This window comes from Dryas octopetala, chromosome 7, assembly GCF_963921425.1.
Source record: "Dryas octopetala chromosome 7, drDryOcto1.1, whole genome shotgun sequence".
Taxonomy (NCBI): domain Eukaryota; kingdom Viridiplantae; phylum Streptophyta; class Magnoliopsida; order Rosales; family Rosaceae; genus Dryas; species Dryas octopetala.
This window is the reverse complement of record NC_141372.1, coordinates 11,614,910-11,629,396: the sequence shown is the minus strand read 5'-3', so window position 1 is coordinate 11,629,396 and position 14,487 is coordinate 11,614,910. Positions and strand designations below refer to the sequence as shown.

The window sequence follows — 14,487 nt, the reverse complement described above, 5'->3', positions numbered from 1 at the left end:
TTGATGGCTCTTTCTGCATGTGGGCTTTCTAGGCGTAGTAGCTTTATAACCAGGTTATGGAATGAATTGCAACTGTCCACATTCACTCTAAATTCTGTACGTTACTTGAAATGCACGGCTTCAATCTAATTTGGGTTTTCCCTTTTGTTTACTTTATTCTCTTCTTTTTCCTTTGCTTTGGAATATGGTATTCTCTGCCCCCAAAATCATTACATCTTATACATATTCCAAGCTCACAATCAGTTAATGACGACATTAATTTATTGCGTCCCAACTTAAACATGCTCAAAGCAATATTTTGTTTTGAGGACTGATCATATTGCTCATTTTGGTGTGAAGACATGGCTGAAGAATTCAACGGCTCTCTAGAGTATACCTCAACATGGATAGTTGCAGTTGTTTGCTTTGTCATTGTTCTGCTATCTCTTTGCGCCGAGCGTGCTCTTCATAAGCTTGGAAAGGTATCAAAACATTGTGCCCTGTCTAATATCATAGTTGCAATCGCTCTAAAACTCATTTCATATCATAGTCCCAAAAATCCTAGCCTTGTTCCCTCTTTTTCTTCATAAATTTTTGGCTTCAAGGACACAAAAATTCTTCAAAGTCAGCAACAGCTGGACAATTTAAACTTCCATAGGTATTGGCAGCTTGGATGAGGATAAAGCACATAAGTACTGGGTCCTTGGGATATGCCAAAAGAAGTAACAAAACTATGATAAATCAAATAAAACTTCCGTCATCCAAAGTGGTGGACTGGCCTCTTTGGTACTTGGAGAAAAATAAACTTCAGTAGTCATTTCCTCAATAACAAATAATAACAAAATATAGAATATCAGTAGAAGCTAGTTCTTGATCTTCTTCAGTCATCACCACTGCTCTTTATTCAATGTGTAGAATTATTTTAAGGTAAGTGGTGATTATTAACATATGTAAATAAGCAGGAATACATTGATAGGTAATAAATGCAATGCATATATAGAGGGTGGGAACTTATTCAATCAGTAACTGTCAAATTAACTTGTGAGAAAGTTTACTTAGTTGAGAGAACCATTTTCAAGATATTCCAATGGAGAGAAACCAATTAATCTCGAAATCACGATTTTGCCAGAAAAATTTAGGAAATAAGTCTTGGAGCTCAACAAAAGTTTTGAACATTTCTCACAGCTCTAGATTGTAACTGTGCACATGTACAGTTTAGCATTGATTATCCAAAGTTCTTGAAAAATGAGAAATTTTCAGGCTTCAAATAGAATTTTTGGGCGGTTAGTCATAGCATTCTTAGCTCTGTTTAAGGGAAAATTGAACTTTATTTTATAGAATAATTATATAAAGGGTTGTTTGGGCACAATGCAAGACTCTCAAGTAGTAGCTGTTTGTTTTCATGTTTTGCTGTCTTGGAAATCCAGTACTTGAAGCATAAGGATCAAGATGCACTATTTGAAGCCCTGCAGAAACTAAAGGAAGGTTAATTCTCTCTCTCTCTCTCTCTCTCTCTCTCTCTCTCTCTCTCTCTCTCTCTCTGTTGTTTTTTCTCTATGAAGCCATCATGTATTTGCGTTGTATGTCATTTGTCTTCTACATAATTCACATCAGGAATTTGTAAGCAGTCATAAGGTATTATAAGCTGCTCTGGTATTTCATTTAATCTTGTATCTTGCTGCTTTTGCATGATTAAATTGGTGCCCTAAATATGTATACTTTATTAAGCCTAATCATTGTGTTTCCTATGTTTGAAACAGAATTGATGCTTTTAGGGTTCATTTCCCTTCTACTAACTGTATTTCAAGGTTCCATAAGCCACATGTGCATCCCCTCTAATATCGCATCTCACATGCTTCCATGCAAGAGGAAAACTTCTGAGAACAACAATCATGAACATTACTCTCTTAATCAAGCTATAAGCAATCGTCGACGGCTTTTATCTGAAGGTGCAAATTCAGATCATTGTCAGCGCAAGGTACTATATATTGTTAGTACATTAAACATCTCACCACCACTTACAATACTTTGTAAAATGGATTTGGTGTGTGTGTACATTCAAAATCCTGGCACATTTAAACTTGACAAAACAAGTTACAGGAGATTGAAATCTCAGGCTGCAATCCATCCACTGCAAAAATACCTGATCTATTGGTGCTGCCATACAATGGGGGTCATTAGGTTAATTTAGATACTTAATGTAATAATTACAGAGTACATTTGTAGTACATGACTTAAAAAAAAAAAGGTTATATTTGTACAGGCATGTATCTAGTTTTGGCATTGTTATCATTATAAGGTGCCATTGTATCATTGTAAGCTTCCAATTGTGTAGATATGAATACCTTCCAATCATGACAAGGTTACAATTGTTATTAGAAACATTAATAACAATACTAGTCCTTTTTCTTTTTCCTTAGGGTAAGGTTCCGTTGTTATCATTGGAAGCACTGCATCAGCTACACATCTTCATCTTTGTATTGGCAATTGTTCATGTGATTTTCTGTGTCACAACTATGGTTCTTGGAAGGGCGAGGGTAAGGCATATATCTTTCACAATACTTTTACTATTTGGATGATTATCTAAATATGTTTGACACAACATGGTGTCATTTTCCAGCTCTTTATGTTTAGGGTTTATATATATAGTGTTGCAGTGGATATAATTTGATACTCTACACTGTTGGTTGTAACGTAAATGGTTTACCATATATATGTAGATACTCCAATGGAAGCACTGGGAGGATTCCATCAAGCAGGACATTGCAAAATTAGGGAATGGTAATAGGAACTTGAATTTCCTAAGTCTAATTTAGCTGTTTGAAGTGCTTTCATCCGTTTCAATTGTGTAAATGAATATATTCTTCTCCGCAGATCCAACTAGGGGCGAAGGTGCTCATGTTTATCATCATCATCGAAAATTCTTCAAAGAACGTGCAGATGGATATTGGAGAAGAGCAGCTATTATAGGTTGGCTGGTGAGTTTGGTAGCTCCCTTTTCTTGCAGATTGTAAACTCTGTAAATTTTTAACATTCCTTCTTGCTTAATTAGAGTCGTATCCAATGTTCATGAATCACTCCTTTCCTGATTGATTCGCAATATAAAACAAATATTCCAAGTGCAAACTATAATGACATTCCTACCAATTAGATGAAAATTCTAGTAATTAGATGATCAGAAATATTATAAAAATGTTATGAACGTAATTCCGGACTAAGGGAAAAGATGAAACTAGCTAGTTAACATTAACATTTTAACAGCAAGGTTCATCTCATTACCTATTAATCCTTACAAAATAAGAATTTATAGAAAGTTACTTTTGTACCTTGCCTTCACTGTGCATTCTGCCCCCTCCCCAATAAAAATATAGCCATTAACAGGCAACGAGTAAATAAATACAATATTGAAAGGCAGATAAATGCAAAATAAATAGAGGGAACATGAAGTTGGTGAAACACTGGATAGTGAATGCTAATTATTGCCAAAGTTCAAATTGTTTCTGCCATAGGTCACATGGGTGAATATACAGTTATATATGCACTATGATCAATGACCTAGCTACAAGTGTGGATTGTTCTGGTAGTAACCCTTTGAGTTTTGGCAACAACAGTTCCAGATGACAACTAGTGGGGGAAACATTACCTCTTATAATAAGGAACATTCTAAGTGTATAACAAATTAAAGAAAAGATTAGAAGGGTTCCTTGATTTGTTCTATCCTCTTTATTACTATGTTGATGTGTATTAGACTTGTATACAATATCGTTGGACCATTCCTCTAACAGCTAAATAACCTTTGAGAAAATTTGGTAAGTTGATATCAGAGCCATGAGTCCTTTGACTGGTATAGAGAGAATTTGTAATCAAATTGCTGACATTTAACATTTTGATCGGCCTTAGATCATACAATTGGGCGATTCTAGTAATTCTATATAGATTGTATGGGATCGTTCATCGTGACAAGTTGTAATATTAATTTTCCTAATGTCTCTTGGTAGATAGCATTCTTCAAGCAATTTCATGGCTCTGTCACTAAGTCGGACTACATTGCATTGCGACAAGGGTTTATCAAGGTTTCTTTTCGTATCCTATAATCGTTTCTACGAATGCTGTTCACATATTTTGTCTGCAATTTCTGTGTTTTCTTTATCAAGGTTAAGGTTTTTCGATCTCCCATGCTATTACTACAAAATGTATGCATGGGACTTATTCTGATCAGTTTCGTTTCAGGAGCACTGCCCTAGAAATCTTAACTTTGACTTTCACAAATACATGATGAGGACACTTGAAGTTGATTTCAAGAAAATTGTTGGGATAAGGTAAATTAGGAAGCCAATTGTTGTTTTGAGCTATATATCAAGATTAAATTGAATTTTATGATTGTCAACTAATACACATATCTTCAACCACACCTATATAGCTGGTACCTGTGGCTCTTTGTTGTGCTGTTTTTGTTGCTGAATGTGGAAGGTAATTTCCTAAATCAATTTGAGCTCCTATATGCATATATACTTACTCTTACATCATAATTAAATTGAAATTATGAATTTTCACGTGTAAATTATAAAATGCAGGATGGCATACATATTTCTGGTTATCTTTTTTGCCGCTGATTGTGAGTGCCTTATTTAGGTCCATATATTCCATTTCATTTCAATTACCAACTGGAAGTTAATCATTAGTTAATATTAATTTTGATTGGTCAGTAGAATTAAGTTAATTATGACTATGTTTGATTAGCCTAATATTGTTTGAGTTTGTGCATGATGGGTGGAATGACAGCTTCTGCTGCTTGTTGGCGCGAAGCTGGAACACATAATCAGCCGTTTGGCTCAGGATGTTACACAAGTGACAACGGAAGCGGATCATGATCATGATCATGATCATGAAGCTGCAGCTACTGCTGCTGATTCTGCAAGAGTGAAGCCTTCAGATGAACACTTCTGGTTTAGCAACCCTCGCATAGTTCTCATTCTGATCCACTTCATTTTGTTTCAGAACTCATTTGAGATTGCATTCTTCTTCTGGATTTGGGTACGTACGTACGTGTACGTGTTCGCATATATATATGGTAACTAACTAAATTATACATCTTCATGATTTCAGATAATTAATCAGATTCACTGCTTTGCATTTGCTGATTTGCAGAGTACGTATGGATTTGGTTCATGCATCATGGAAAAGTTGGGCTTCATCATCCCAAGACTTATTATGGGGTACATAATTAATAATCCTAATATTAACTAATCCTAATCCTAATCCATATAAGAAAACTAAGATCAATTTGAGAAATGAACAAAGAAAAATTAAGCTAACTTGAAGTATTGCTAGCTTGCTCATGTTATATGATATATATGCACTCTGCAGTGTGATTGTTCAAGTGCTTTGCAGTTACAGCACCCTACCTTTGTATGTTATCGTCACCCAGGTAAGGACTTAGCTAGGAGTGAGTTTTTAGGGGGCGTTTGGTACGTATTCTATTCAGAAAAACAATTAATTGATTAATGTTTGCTGTCATGCATGGGATGATAACTGAAGATGGGTACCATGTTCAAGGAAGGAATGTTTGATGAATCGGTACAACAACTTCTGAATATGTGGGCAGGAGACACAAGGAGTAGAAATACAGAAAGCGATGGATCACAGGGGTCACATCAGATTCACAGAATGATCATGAATACCGAATTATCCCCAGCTGTTGAAATTTCAGAACAAGAAATGGTTGCCATTCAAACAACTATAATTAATACAACTGTGGTCCCTTGACTTGTGAGCTCCACCCACCTTTTTCATGCATTCTTTCAACTAATTTGTTCATCACTGATAATCGATTCGGTCTTATTAATTTCATGATGTCATGTGTACAAGTAATATATGTAAATACATATAAAATATTTCATTCATTTTCAAATTCATTGATTTCTACATACTCCCACCCTCTTGGATGCAACACATGCTTAATTTACTCCTTTATTAACCAATGCTGCTTCCCATCTTATCTCAAAACCAAGTTTATCAAAATACTTCACCGCAGCTTCGACGATGTTCTCATTTTAAGAAAACCAAGCACATCTTCTCTGCTGGGACAACCTCGTGATGCATTTTAAATTATTGAAACCGTCTATTATTTAGGGTCCCCCTTAGGTGATCATCCATGCAAAAAATCACTTGAATTAGTGAAAAGCTCAAAATTTTGTTGTGTTGATTGATCCGCACATACTCACAGATTGATCAGTTACGCATTCAAAACTTAAAAGGGTCTTGGCGACAACTTAAGAAACTTTTTGTATGTATATATTTAATTTGCTTAAAAAATAAATGATTCATATCATTAAACTACAATGTAGAGTAGACCCCATAATGTGTTTCTCGAGTAACCTTTTATAAGGAATCCTCAATGGCAACTCTCTCTCTCTCTCTCTCTCTGTGTTTATATATAGTTTTGTCTGGATGCAGCTGTTATCTATCGTTAGTGTAAATATTGTTTTATTTTTCTCCATTGGTCAACTAGCAATCCAAAACACGATTCTACACCCTAAAATAAGTAACCATATCAAGAATGAATTCATAAAATGAAAAAATAAAATGGTCATTGATTGAAGCACTTTACCTCTTGTAGTTGAAATACATAGTGAATCTGAAAGTTAATAAATGGACATTGTAGAGGGCACTTTAATTTTAATCATCTAAACCATTTAATTTTATCACCCTTAAAGAAAAAATCAGTCAAATCAAAAACCTTTTAACCATTTGGTTACCATCATTATCGTTTAAGGGTATGTTTGGTTTGTGGATTGAAAACTTGGGATGTTTGGTAAGTGCAAGAATGGGAAAACAATTCCTAGTTCATGGGATAGTGATGCCCCAAAAGGGGGGCAATGAACCATCGTGATAGGTTGAGTTTGGTTTTCCCTTCCCATGGAAGTATTAATGGCGTGACCATTTTAATAAGAATAATTACAAATACCAATTCTATACTTAAGGAATTGTTGGCATTCTGTTTATTTAATATATATATAATAAGTAGGAATATAATTGAAAAATTAAACTATTTTTGTTTGTTATTCTTGTACAAACCTCAATGGGAAATGAAATAAAAAGATATTTCCTGGTTACTCTCTCAACATTACCAAACATATGAATGAAAATTATGCATTCTCTTCCCGTAGAAAATGCATAGGAATTCATTTCATGAAGCAAGTGTTTATTGAAAATAGTATGTTTGTCTATTTATTTTATCACAATCAACTGCCTTAATAGTTTCCAATTATATGATAGTGAGGGAACAAAGATGCTCCAATCTCAACGGTTGGCAAACCCAGTTAGACTTACAAATTCTAGACCTAGGATGTTGGTACCATATGCATCCAAACAAGGACTTTTAAATACATATCAATCCTGCGATGTTGGTACAGTTCTGACGGGTAAGATGCAAGATACAAAGTCATTGAAATGAGCACATAAAGATCAAAATGTTCGATGGTGTTGTACGAACATTGGGAGATGTTAGACATGTTCTTGAGTTAAAAGAACTTGATTTCCTTGGGCCAATTTTCCTTTTAAAATACACTCCTTAAAAAAAATGGACTAGTTTTTTATACTAATGACAAACTGAGGTCCAGGAGAGTATGATGTTGCATATGCAGAAATAAAACTAGCTAAATGAATACGTAACAACCACAAAATAACGAAGTGTGCGCATTGATATCCCAAAGTTTTCTAGATTTTATACACGATGTTATCAATATTTTCTTCTCTTATTTTTTTTCCTTTTGTTTGCACACTTTACATAGTTACAAAAACCACTCCCCTCCTCCCCCAAAAGGGGGGGAAAAGGAACTGATATAAAAGATCACTAATAAATTGAATTATCTGCTCCCATATTTCCCTAATGTCCAGGAGGCTACGAGGAATTATTCTATGTGACAGTAACACCACGTGACATTGCTAACATGTTACATATCCACTCCAGTCTACAATTATTAATATCTAAACCCTAAACCTTTACCCTTAGTAATTGTACACTATTGAAATTTAAGTAGATTCATAGCACCCCATATGCATGACACGTGGTGTTACCATCATGTACAATAATTTTTTGCTACGATATACCCAAATGCTTAGGTTTTTCAAGTGGAAGCTTCTCCATCTCTAAACTGCCATGGGCTGAGACAGATGCTTCTACTCCACTGGTTTCTTCCCTGTTAAGCTCATTTAAAGCATTTTTTGCATAAACAGTAAAAGCAACTGTGGTTATGATTGCAACAATTAAGGATATAGTGTTGTATACGATCGCCACAGTAGTCAAGTGATAGTTTCCATACTGTACATCTGCAAATGTCCTTATTAAGCGACCACTGCACAAAAAATACAGCAGAAATTGTTGAAAAAATAATTCAAAAAAAGAACAACATTTGACTAGCAATAGCCAAACATTGTTAGCTGAAATATGATATAGGCAGCCAGAAACTGACCTGTAGATGTAAATGAAAGCTTCTGGCACCATTCCAGCAATTGATCCCCATAAGTAGGGCCAAAATCTCATACTGGTAACCACGATTGCATAGTTGAAAATTGTGTACGGAAATGGTGAAACCCTAAAGAGAGCAACCACTTGGAATTGATGGAACCAACTCCCTTCCCCAGCAAGTCTAACCATTGCAGCCTTCTGGGGCCATCTCTTTAACCATTGCTGGACAAATAAGCAAAGACATATCAGGGACATAGAAATGGAAACTTTATCTTAAGAAGAAAAACTCTCTTCAATAAGCCAACATCAGTTTCAAGAAAATGAAAATCTTACATGGATGCGGTCACGGAAAACCAGACCAATAAAATATGGCAGGACCATCCCAATAGTTGTTCCAACCATGATTATAACAAACCCAAAGCCATAACCAAATATCATTCCCGCCAACCACATGGAAGGGCCAGAAGGAATTAAAAACACAGGGAACAAAGCCAGAGAAGCAACAAGAACAAGGGCAAGAACTGGACGGCCAAAGGCAGTCGCTTCCCATTTCATTAATGGCAAGAGAACCTACAGATACATTGAAAAGCTTCAGGTGTTAAAAAAAAAACGGAAAGAGATTTTGAGTAGCCACATAACAATAGTTGCTATATTTATGAAGTAATCTGAAGTTTTGTTTGTATACATATACACACAAACACATACATATCTGCGTCTGTATCTCCGAAATTTCAATATTTAACACATGTTTATGCATATCAACTGTATATATTTCCTTGCCATAGAAAATAATGAGCAGTATCAAGATAATAACTAACATATTAACCATGTATAAGTTTCTTGACAAAAATGCATAAGATCTACATAACTTTCCACTCTTTTTTAAGAAAATAAAGGTGACTTGTTTCTAAGCATTCCAAGAAGTATTGGACACAGGTGAACATCAGTGCTGAGTTCAAAGGTGTCTGTAATGGAAAAATTTGTATTAAGTGTCCTAAAATCGTAGTCATAAAGTAATTCACACATAGCAACATCACCAATTCTCAATTTCCAAGCATTATTTCATTTAATTTTTTTTAACATTTGTTGAAAGAAGGTTCATCCAAGGATAACCATAATATCACTCCATGTAAGAGTATCAGCTTATGACTTGTCCCAACAAATTTGCCAGTTATCACTGATCACTCCAAGTAAGAGTATCAGCTTTTGTCTACTCACCCTTAAAGTTTATCAACTTGAATTATAAGAGATTTCCATGCTGATCAGCAAGGATATCATTTTTAAAGCAACATGTTGAACTTGGCACAAGGAAAACACATTAGTTGCCTAGCAACAGACAGATTTTGCTTCCCGTAGAGGTTTCATAATTTTTCAGTCTCAAGTGAATCAGCGCAACAGAAAAGATTATAAACTAACAAACAGGACAATTGCTGACAACATGTTCTACAGAACAACCAAGGAAAGAAGAGTTAAAAGGAAGCACCTTTTTAAAAAGAAATGGCATCCCCCATTTTAAGAAAATGAGAAGCAATATAATGATAACAAGGCACCAAGCAAAGGCTCTAATCCACCAAAAGAAAGATTTAACCCTTGCTTCTGATTGAGGCTGCAAGATATCAGCTTCTATTGTCCTTGTTTCGTTGGATATAACCAGCCTAACATATTCGCTGTCTTCTCTCACATGATGCACTGAGTTTGCATGCTTCCCTAACTCTTCAGAAGAGTTTGCCATCTTTAATGAAAGACCCCAGCAGCAGAAGGCTATCAAATTCAGCTGAAAATTATTAAAAGCATTATCAATAATGGTAAGATTCACAAATAAATTTTTCCTACTTTAGATAATCATCATAATCTATATGAAAAGGATCAGCAATTTTTTTTGGGGGGGGGGGGGGGGGGGGGGGCCGTTCTAAGTAGGCCCTTGCATGACTATATTACAAGCTAGTTCACGTAATACTCTATGAGAACTCCAGTAACAACATATTCAAGAAGGAAACTTTTTACTTATCTTATTTACTTTTTAACGATTAGAATTATAGTTTAGGAATTTAACAAAAACGGTTGAATTATCTTGTATTTTATCAAGTTGAGACATTATAATGTGGATTTAGAGTTCTTGTCATATAATAAGAATACAGACTTGAGCTACTTTGCCTCTCTCTTTTCTCCTTCTCTATCTGTTTGAACTTCTGTTCCCTCCCTCTCTCATTCCATAGAATTTCACTTTGTCCTATATCAATTGGTATAACAGCAAACTTCAATGTCAATCACCGTTGTCCTTGTGAGCATGTTGACCATGTGCAACAACCACACAACCACCGTTTGTGTGTGAAGCCCCTGTGACAAATTCACTCCATCGCATCTGTAGCCCATGGGCCACAGACAATACCAATGCATGAGCAATTGAGCATCCAATGCACACAACACCACATGCTAGCAATCTTGGAGTTGGCACCTTGGAACACAAGCAATCGTCTCTTCCATTCATCATCTCTGATTTTTAAAGACATTATTGAACTCGAAAATTTTTTTTGAACCACAACACACGCCACCAGGCTCAGCCTCACCACTGGTTGACATCTGCAGTCCTCCATGTCTTGTTCAATCAACCAAATGTATCACTGAACTCAAAAAATGGCTTATTTACACAACCCCAACATTTTTGTTGTCAAATGCCAAGTGATAACTCCAATATGAGTCTGACTCAACTGAAACTTACCTGAAATGGTCTTGAATTGCAAAATGCAATTACTCAACATTAGCTGAAATTTCCTAATTCGCCGAAATAACCCAGAATTTCTGGAGACTTGATGAAATCACCTTATTCTTCCCCATACACATGATTCAACCTTGTTAAGCTCAAATCCATGACCAAATTTAATTACAAACTAGCTTTAACACAAAAAATAAAATAAAACAAAAGGAAAAAAAATTTGCTACAGAGATCTTCAAAATTGAGTTTTGAGTAACTATAGAGCCCCTTTAGATTTTTTTTCAAATCTATCACAACCTATATCCTATTACAATGAAGTGCTACATCAAGAGTTTTCCCTTTGTGAATTTGTGGAAAAGACTGTCTCTGTCCAGGCCCTCATTCAGTATCACTCATACCAAAGTGCTGATTCACTCATAATTATGCTGCAAGAACATTGTACTTATGATGGTTATTGTCAACTAGACATTTAGAACTCTAAAACGTCAAGGAATTCAGCAAATCTTGATCTGCATTTAGAACAGAAAAGAAATATGCAACTGCATCTAAGGATTTCAAAGAGGTGAAAAGTCCTCCAGCCCTACACTTAAGGATATCAAAGAATATTATCTTCTATGGACAAGAGATTTTCTAACATCGAGCTTAGACTTAAGAGGCATTTGTAATTGCTTCCAAAGAAGAAAAACTAACCAGCACCTGAGGAAGAAAGATCCTCTCCTCCCATTAAACCCCACCTTGAAAGACAAGAAGTTTTGAGCAAACTAAAAGGCATTGTTGTTGTGACAACAGGGAATAAGAAGTTGTACAGGAGCAAGAGAAGAAAGATATTCAAAACCAGAAAGGAAAAGAAGCTTATCAAGTGGGAAGAAATAACCAAGGAAAAACTTGAATACTTTTTTGGTGAAAAGAGCCACAGGCCCAACAAAAAAAGAAACTATAAAACAGCCCTGGGCCTCACCCCTGTAACATCATCTAATAAAAAGGGCCTCAAACAAGGAGAAGCCTGGCCCAAAAACTCAAAGAACAGGTCCTAGCTAAGACCCAAACTAGCAAAGCATCCAGCAGAAAAATTCTTCTCCCAATACACCTGAGATTTTGCACCTCCAATCACGGACCAACATCGGACTGCAGCTCAAGATAATGCTTTCCAGGAGTTGGCAACTCTCTGAGTTGTTTTGGACTAAGTTAACAAGACGGGCAGAATCAATTTAACAAGGACAACTCTAAAACCTCTTTCCCAGGCAATATTTAGACCAAAGAAAAGCTCTCAAAGCTTCGCCTCCAGTAACTGTCCTTTTCCGAGATTTTCTGAAAATCCTGCAGGTCACTCTCCATTAGAATCTGGAAGAAGGCCACCTGCTCCAATATGCCCATCAGCAACCTTATTATGGCCATCAATATTTTGTTTTCCCCAGTCTGGAGGAGGCCGATCCCATGCAAGTAAGACGTGGGATATATTTGCTTTCACTCCTAGATCTTTTTTAGCTAGTATTAAACCACTCCTGTTATGTAGTGGGCCTAATTTTGATAATTACATTCTTGTCACAGAATTTTTCCCACTCACTGATTTCATGATTCCTCGTCAATTTAATTGTGCAGCTCAAAAGAAAGAATTAGTGATCTTGTTGTGATGTTTCAATTCCTATACTTCAGCACAACAAAACTTGAAGACAAGTTTACATAATGACATAGGTGCAACTGTGCAAGTGAAGAAATTAAGTTTACATAGCAACTGTGCAACTGTGCAAGTGAAGAAATTAAGTTTACATTATTAGCTTTTATCACTAGAATTATAATTTAGGATTTATTTATTTATTTACGTTTTAATTATTATACTAATGCAGTATTTTTTATTTTGTAGGTACTTTAATTATTATGCTATTGCAGCATTTATTATGCTGAGGAAGTGAGAAGGAGAAGAACCCACTTACAGAAAACAGCCTGAGGCGCTCTCTTCTACCTTATTATCTTTATATGCTACTAAGTGCTAACTTGGAGGGCATAGCACAAATACGCTGTGACCCCCATACTTGGAAAAATCAAGAGTTTTCTTATTTACTAAGAAAACCCAATAAAGCGTACTGCATACATTCAGTTGACTCGCAATGAAAATTGCAAAAAACAGAGCCGAGCTCACATATTTGAAAAATCAAGAGGCAACCCAAGAAACAACAACGATAACCCAAGTAAGAGATGGACAGAAAAGTTAGAAAGAAAAATCGATGCTTGTCCGGAAATTCAGCTAGGGTTTGTAATTGTCACTTTACAGCATAAACGAAACCTGTATATGTATTACTGCAATTAACAAACAGAAAAAAATAAACAGAATTTGGTGAGCTTACCGATGATTGTTTCTTTGTAGTGGAGCTGAGAGCGGAGGAGTTTGATTGAGTTGGGCCACCGGAGCTGGCTGCTGCTGGCAGTGGCCGCGGGATGGTTGGTTGGTTCTTGGGTTGTTTCGAAATTGTGCCTTTCAACCACCACCACCTGAGAAGAAATCGAATATGTGATATTTTCCCTTCTTCTTTCTTTATTTTGTATTTTTTATATATAAAATATTAATTGTTATGCGTACGCGGATCGTGGACCGGGGACCGTGGACCGTGGGCCGCCAACCCAACATGACTTTAATGAAATTGCAATTTACTCTACATCAATTTTTCATTCCATATCAATTTAAAAAGTCATGGTGCTTTAATTGAGTTTGTACGATTACTGATTAAACCATTACAGATTAAAGGTGTGATCTTAAGGTTTGCTCAATATATTGTTGGATGGCACTTAGATGTGGCCTGTCAAAAACTTAATATGTTATGTGAAATAAGCAAGCCTGACAACCAACCTAGAGAAATCAGTGGAATCAATAAGTATAATCATGCAAAGCTTATCATGTTCGCAGATTGACTTCCTCGCTGTCTGTGTTCTTTGCTTTGGTGACGAAAACTTTACATTTGAATTGCATTATGGGGGTAAATTTGTAGAAACAAGTCAGCGAGGAAGTTGTATGTGGGTGGAAAGGTAGTTTGGTTATTATTTCATGATATGAATTTTCTCGGAGGCTCTATTGGCACTCTAAAAAATAAAAGGAAAATTCTATACATACCCAAAAAAAATTTTATTTTACCAAATTTCTTAATTTACCTAACTATCATTTTTTTAAAATTAATATTTTATTATTTTACCCAACCCAAATTACTATCATACCTTTATTAATAATACTCAACCTCTCAACCTCCCTTCCTCCCAAGCTTACCTTTAACCTTACTCTCATAACTAAACTTCAAACCCTAAATTAAATTTTGTCCTCATATCATCTAATCAAGGT

The 14,487-nt window shown here is 35.6% G+C and overlaps 2 protein-coding genes across 3 annotated transcripts; one reads left to right on the top strand and one right to left on the bottom strand.

Annotated features, from left to right (window-relative positions):
• Positions 1-296: 296 nt before the first annotated feature.
• On the top strand, positions 297-5,838 carry MLO13 (Seven transmembrane MLO family protein). The gene is made up of 14 exons (XM_086249760.1): positions 297-461; positions 1,407-1,464; positions 1,740-1,957; positions 2,400-2,516; positions 2,700-2,760; positions 2,854-2,957; positions 3,978-4,052; positions 4,210-4,298; positions 4,400-4,449; positions 4,554-4,594; positions 4,762-5,013; positions 5,128-5,195; positions 5,347-5,407; positions 5,518-5,838. The coding sequence occupies exons 1-14, from the start codon at positions 342-344 to the stop codon at positions 5,743-5,745; spliced, it is 1,542 nt and encodes a 513-aa protein (XP_086105886.1). The 5' UTR covers positions 297-341; the 3' UTR covers positions 5,746-5,838.
• A 1,848-nt stretch (positions 5,839-7,686) lies between these two features.
• LOC147279702 (SNARE associated Golgi protein family) lies at positions 7,687-13,674 on the bottom strand. Of its 2 annotated transcripts, none has more exons than XM_086250497.1 (5): positions 13,505-13,674; positions 9,933-10,210; positions 8,783-9,019; positions 8,454-8,671; positions 7,687-8,336 (listed from the first exon to the last, which is right to left on the bottom strand). In XM_086250497.1, exons 2-5 carry the CDS (start codon positions 10,179-10,181, stop codon positions 8,081-8,083), a joined length of 960 nt encoding a protein of 319 aa, XP_086106623.1. In that variant the 5' UTR covers positions 10,182-10,210; positions 13,505-13,674; the 3' UTR covers positions 7,687-8,080. The 2 variants fall into 2 exon arrangements, with proteins under 2 accessions (XP_086106623.1, XP_086106621.1); XM_086250495.1 differs by having other exon boundaries at positions 9,933-10,223; positions 13,505-13,639.
• Between the last annotated feature and the right edge of the window lie 813 nt (positions 13,675-14,487).